General features: G+C 50.0%; 1 protein-coding gene and 1 long non-coding RNA gene across 2 annotated transcripts in view; one reads left to right on the top strand and one right to left on the bottom strand.

Moving 5' to 3' along the window:
• Positions 1–6,369, top strand: part of LOC108803035 — a 10,097-nt gene that overhangs the window by 3,207 nt on the left and 521 nt on the right. The gene's annotated exons all lie outside the window — the stretch shown is intronic.
• The window catches only part of PNCK (pregnancy up-regulated nonubiquitous CaM kinase), a 35,009-nt gene continuing 29,289 nt past the window's right edge, over positions 650–6,369 (bottom strand). Inside the window, exons 8-10 of the mRNA XM_018574881.1 lie at positions 4,274–4,352; positions 1,790–1,877; positions 650–778 (exon numbers count right to left, since the gene is read on the bottom strand). Of these exons, the coding sequence (XP_018430383.1) occupies positions 662–778; positions 1,790–1,877; positions 4,274–4,352 (284 nt within the window). The 3' untranslated portion in view covers positions 650–661. The remainder of the gene's footprint in view (positions 779–1,789; positions 1,878–4,273; positions 4,353–6,369) is intronic.

Here is a 6,369-nt window from a genome sequence, read left to right as displayed (position 1 = left end):
AGGTTCGCTCACTTCTCGATCCTGTCACGGCTCTCTGCCGTGACAGGGGAGGGGCTAGATTCCCCCCTCCCCGCTCCGATCCTCCAGCACTGACTGGCGGAACGGACGGGGGAGGGAGCGGGTACACCCTCTAGATAGGCGGAGCCAGCTGTCACTCACGCAGCTGGGCGGATCCCGGCACAATTGTCGGGATCCGCTTCAGCTGCGGCGTCTCAGTATACCGCGAGCTGTAGCCCGCTATATACTGAGCTTTGGGTGACGGGAGGACGCTAGTTTGTGTCCTCCCGTTACCCTAAGGAGAACTATGGGGAAAAGCACTAACCCCATAGTTCTCCTTTAGGTCTAAAAACCTGTCCTATATACGCCGGCAAATACGGTAGCTAGATCAGGTTAAAGTTTACCTAAACCCAAGGGGGCCAGACACAAAAAACAAACCACCATTTGATATTTCGGAGGGGTTGGGGATTGCAGGCAGCTGAGGTGGATCTGGGCAGTGAAGGTCTGCGTTCATTTATGAAGAAGCAGTATTGTAGCCCTAGGACAAGGACTACGCAGGTTGTGGTGTACGGACCTCTGCGTCCGTGTGAATGAGCCCCAAGCTGACACACTGGCTATCTCAGTTGCAGGCACAATAGTCTTGCGATCCATTTCTTACCTTCAATCACCACTTATCTTTCTCCTCTTGGACCGTCTCCACTGTGCTTTCCTCGGGATCCGCTTCAGCACTTTGACCCATTTTAGTGATATGGCGCAGGAAGGACGTCGCATTAAATGCCCTCTGAAAAAAAAAAAACATATGTAGTTTAGCAGGCCCGTTGTCTTTCTGAAACAATAGTCTCTCTGAATTCTCTAATGACATGAAACACCCACAAGGTACCCGGTAGCCAGACCCGGTGTGACATGTTAAAACACTCAGTAAGGGCAGGCAAGTGTGAACATACAGCAAAAAGAGATGCAGCCATTGTATTCAGTGATCGCCTGTGCCCATTCGTGGACACTCCGGGGTAATGACTAGGGGTGAGCTTGGGTTCCAACCGAACCACGGCTTCCTTCTGAACCCAGAAGGAAGCCGTCAGTGGTGGTCCACACAGCTGCGGCGGTGGCATTTCCTACTGGTGACATCACATGGACATATTAGGTCAGTGTCACTAACCAAATCATTGACCTTATAAGGCCACATTTCTATATTAGGGCAATGCCACTGACCAAGCCTTTGACCTTATAAAGCCACATGGCCATATTAGGGCAATGTCATTGAACAAATTATTGACCTTATAAGGCCACCTGGAGATATTAGCTCAGAGTCAGTGACCAAGTCATCGACCTTGTAAGGCCGCAGGGCCATATTAGATCAATGTCTCTTGCCAAATATTGACCTTGTAAGACCATACGGCCATATTAGGTGAATGTAGTTGCCCAATTCATTGACCTTATAAGGTCACCTGGCAATATTAGATCATTGTCACTGACCAAATATGGCCATATAAGGTTAATGGTGTCACCGGAATCCCATCTGTTGGTTTGCATACAGCTGCAAGACAGGAAAAGCCACAGCTGATTGGTCAGGCACTGACACCTTGCTTCCTCGAAGACGTGTCGGCATTCTGGTGAACACTAGAAAAAGACCAGAATGCCCTATCTCAGCGCTGCTTGTGTATACATATGTACATCCTCTTGTCTAGACAACCCAACCATTATTTCATCCACAATGATGGTCAGGTGACTAGACATTTTCTGAGAGGATAACTTTAAGAGCTGCAGACCATTCATAATACAATCAGCATCTCACCTTCCACTGACTCCGGGCAAAATTCTTTTGGATTTGTTCACTGACAGAACCGTGGATGTCTCTCTCCAGAGCCGTGTCTCCCGAGATCCTGCCAGAGAGCACAGGGAGAGTGATCAGATCACGTAGCCATTGTGGTATAAAAAAACCATCAGAGGATCACATACACTATATTGGCAAAAGTATTGGGCCCCACCCCCTCCAAATCATGTGATTCAGGTCCTCCAATCACCTCCATGGCCCCCGGTGTATAGGATGAGGCACCTCGGCATGCAGACGCTTCTACAGACATTGGTGAGAGAACGGGTCGCTCTCAGGAGCTCGGTGACTACAAGCGTGGTGCCGTGATAGGTTGTCACCTGTGCAATAAGTCCGTCCGTGACATTTCCCGGCTACTAAATATTCCGCCGCGGTCGCCTGTTACTGGGATTATAACAAAGTGGAAGCAACTGGGAACAAGAGCAACTCAGCCAGGAAGTGGTCGGCCACGTCACATGACAGAGCGGGGTCAGCGCATGCTTAAGCGCACAGTGCGCAGAAGTCGCCAACTGTCTGCAGAGTCAATAGCTACAGACCTCCAAACTCCATGTGGCCTTCAGATTGGCACAAGAAGGTGGCCTTCTACCCTTTGGTTTCGGTTGTAATGATGGGTTCTTCTCCAGTTGTGTTGCCAATGTCAACCTTATCTGGACACCACTGGTAAGCATTCAACCGGTGCAGAGTAGGGTGGGTTAGGTGAAGCTCAACTCCAGTCTGCTGAAAAATATCCATGTGAGTGCCCCGTGGTAAATATTTAGGATATGATGCTTGTTTTGTCGGGGTGCTCTAATAGAGACAATTCACGGAGAAGGCGGCCGTCTACCCTTTTGGTTCCGGTAGTACTGATGGGTTCTATAGCACCGCTCTTCTCCTCCAGTAGTGTTGCCATCCTCTTGTCAACCTTACCTGGAAACCACTGGTCCTACATTGTATGTGATGGCATCAAGGGCCCACCTACATTCTAGGGAGGGAACATAGAAGACCAAGGAAGGGAGGAATACCACAAGTAGTGCTCTTTATTACATCCCCCACCTGGACTAAACAAGCTTCATATCCTGAATATACTGTATGGTGGAAAGGATGGGGGGGCACATTTTTTTTTAAGCTGATCGGTCATAAGCTTTAGGGTTGGGGGGAAAAGGGTAAGTATACTTTGTTTGTACGCATTCTTACCCTTTAAAACAGCTGTCACCAACCTTTCGGACCTCACGGACCACTAAATTCATCATTTTTAAATCCCATGGACCACTAATATGATTTTTAAAAAATATATATTCTCATATGTGCGTGTGTGTGTGTATACATATACAGCGGTACCTCGGTTCACGAACTTAATTCGTTCCGCGATTCTGGTCACGAACCGATTTGGTCGTGAACAGAATCAAACTGTGATCAGACCGCGATCTCGACTAGAGGAAGCCACGACCACGTGTCAGAGCGGAGAAAATGGCTGCGGTTGTGTTCGTCACCCGAAGCGGAGTTCGCGAACAGAAGGCAAAATTTTGCCGCACTTCCTGTTCACGAACCAAATTGTTCACGAACAGAAGCGTTCGTGAACCGAGATACCACTGTATAATATATCTATATATACATACATAGTTGCGGGTGTGCCTGCAGGAGTGGCAGTGCTGGTGGAGGGAGGGAGCGGTGCCGCCCGCCCGAGTAATTATATTAATTGTTTCCCCCCCTATCGAATCTGCCACTGGCCTGGCCGGCAGTGCCCGGGGCACATGCCACTCCTACACCCCAACCACCCCTGTGCCTCCCCACACTGAGCCACTACTACCTGGCTTCTCCCCACTTTTTCTATGTCCCGCCTCCTGCAGAGCCCGCGCTGTACTGAGAGCCATGCATTCCTCGTGACAGCCGCTGCTTGAGTCAGTGAGAGGCAGCCCCGGAGCCTCCCTGCCGCTTCAATGACAGCCCAGCCCTGCACGGCATCAGAGGGGCCCGGGGACCACCAACATTTTCTCGTGGACCACCAGTGGTCGCCACCGGTTGGCGACCGCTGCTTTAAAGGGAACCTGTTGCTTTGAATGATGGTCCTGTGGTGGGCAAAGCACAGGCTAACTTTAAACCGAGACCTCATATGCCACATGCTCCAATATAGGACAAAGCCGGTGGATCCCTTTTGGTCTGTTCCAGACTAACTGCAAGTCTTCCTATTCAATGACTTAGGAAGTCCTGAAGCCACAGGAACGGCATGTAGCCATTTTGTAAAATCGGGTCAGTACCGACAGTCCATGGGGCTGATTTATAGCACGATCCATGTACCCACGTTCGCACAGCGTGTCGCTGCTCCCAGTGAACTCCTGCCACTAGGAATGAAAGTGACATGTTTTTGCACAGATTACAGTTGCCCTTTGTTGAGGTTGTTGGCCTGTGTGGCGTGAATGTGACCCCTGTACAAGCGGAGCGGCAGATGAGCAGGGAGCGCGGTGATCTTACCATGGATGCTGCAGGGCTTGTTCACAGGTCAGCCTCTTCTCCGGCTCTCTCTCCAGAAGGTGACGGATGAAATCTTTAGCTGGACGGACAGATGGAATACAGTGAGGACAGAGGTTTGAGAGTTCCAGTTTACAAAGTACAATTTATGATTGACTGACAACTAGACTAGACGGTCTCCCAGAGTCGCAGGAGGTCTGGAACGATGAGAAATTCGAATGTGCTCTTTGCTGATGCAGCAACCATGAACCTATAATTGGTAGCTTACTTGGATAAATTCCACCTTAGGGTATGCCAGAACCATAAGGGGAGGGGCTTTCAAGAAATACTACGAGCTCTCTTACTGTATAAAAAGGTTCATAAGTTCATTTATTGATATAACATGATTGCTTTATGTTTAAAATTCCATTTAGTAAGTGTCGGGAGAGTGATACGCAGCACCAAACCACCAAAACCAAGAAGGCAGCCGCCACAGGTAATTGGTTGGGAAGCACACAGCTCATGTCCGCCGGACCGGCCAGAAGTGACATCACTTCCGGCCAGTCCGACATCAGATGAGCAACGTCGCTGATGGGGCCCTAGCTTGTTTCGAAGCCGCTGGAGCGGCAATGCTGGGGCCCTGCGATGCTAGGTCCAGGCCTCTGCCTCCTCGCCCATCACCGTCGGCCGATAGTCATGTAAGGGACCCGGGCGGGCCCCCGAGGCCCCTTACATGAGTATCGGCCGTACACCCCAAAAGGCTGCCCTGATTGCACCTCCAGAGCATTCCTCCCGAGTGCCGCATACTCGGCACCTATAAATGCCCAACGCAATATGGTCCTGCGTGATAGAAAATGGCTCGGCCTGCGCTAAACAGCGGATGCTCATGGACTGATCCCAAGATACAGATTTCTACGTGTACAACCAGCCTTTGTGAATTGTCCTGCAGGCCACAATCCTCAGTACAGGAGCCTGTGTTAGGGAGGTCTCAGTCTGCCCCAGGGATGCATGGTGAAGGTTCTTTGGGGTTATCGTGTTTACAAAGCATAAGTCCGCCATGTTACAAAATATGAAAAGCAGCTTTTGCTGCAATAGACACCTCCTCCCTGAGGACGTCCTCCAAAGAGTCAAAGCTCTGAGGTCCAGTGCTGTTCTTCTAAGGGCCAGCATCATTTAATCCACTTCCTGTGACCTTAGGCAGTCATGGAAATGCCCCTTGGAGGGACTGTTCCTCATTTGGAAACAAATCCCTCTGCCCCTCCTCAGTTGTCCCTCTTTTTGGCATATAGATTCTTAATGGTCCGCATACTGGAGGGGTCATTGCCTAAATATACTGTGCAGGAAGGTGTCCCTCTTTCTTATTTAAAGGAGAACTACGAGGTCAGGGCTTTTCCCCGTAGTTCTCCTCAGGGTAACGGGAGAACACAAACTAGCGTCCTCCCGTCACCCTAGGCTCAGTATATAGGGAGCTACAGCTCGCGGTATACTGAGGCGCCGCAGCCGGGACGGATCCCAACATTACTGTCTGTATCCACCCAGCTGCGTGAGTCACAGCTGGCTCTGCCTATCTAGAGGCAGAGCCAGCTGTACCCGCCCCCTCCCCCGTCCGTTCCGCCAGTCAGCGCTGAAGGATCGAAGCGGGGGGGGGGAATCGAGATCGAGAAGTGAGCGAGCGACGGTATGTGTTCACTCACTTCCCGATCTACTGAGCTGACCTGTGACAGTTTCATTGTCACACGTCGGCTCCAACTATAAGGATGAGAGGAAATCACTCCCCTCATAGTTCTCCTTTAAGAAAGTTGGGAAGTATGGCGCTGACCAGAAGCCTGCTAGATTTGAGGTATTATTGGAGGTATTGATGTATAAAAAAAAATAGGTGCAAAAGGAAGGTGTGGGCATGAGGGCGAGGGAAGGAGAACAGGTTTATTTTTTTTGATTTATTTTTACTGTAGATACAATGGAGGGGAATTTATCAAAACTGAATCTGGAGCAGTTGTCCACGGCAACCAATCGGCTTCTCTCTTCAGTTTGCTCAGGCAAGATTTTAAAATGAGACAGAGAAGCCGATTGGTTGCCGTGCAAATCTGCTCCACAATTTGTCTGCTCCAGTTTTGATAAAT

The sequence above is a fragment of the Nanorana parkeri genome, unplaced genomic scaffold, assembly GCF_000935625.1.
Source record: "Nanorana parkeri isolate BGI_ZX_2015 unplaced genomic scaffold, ASM93562v1 scaffold3320, whole genome shotgun sequence".
Lineage (NCBI taxonomy): Eukaryota > Metazoa > Chordata > Amphibia > Anura > Dicroglossidae > Nanorana > Nanorana parkeri.
Note: the sequence above shows the minus strand (reverse complement) of the source record. Positions and strands in the feature narration are given on the sequence as shown.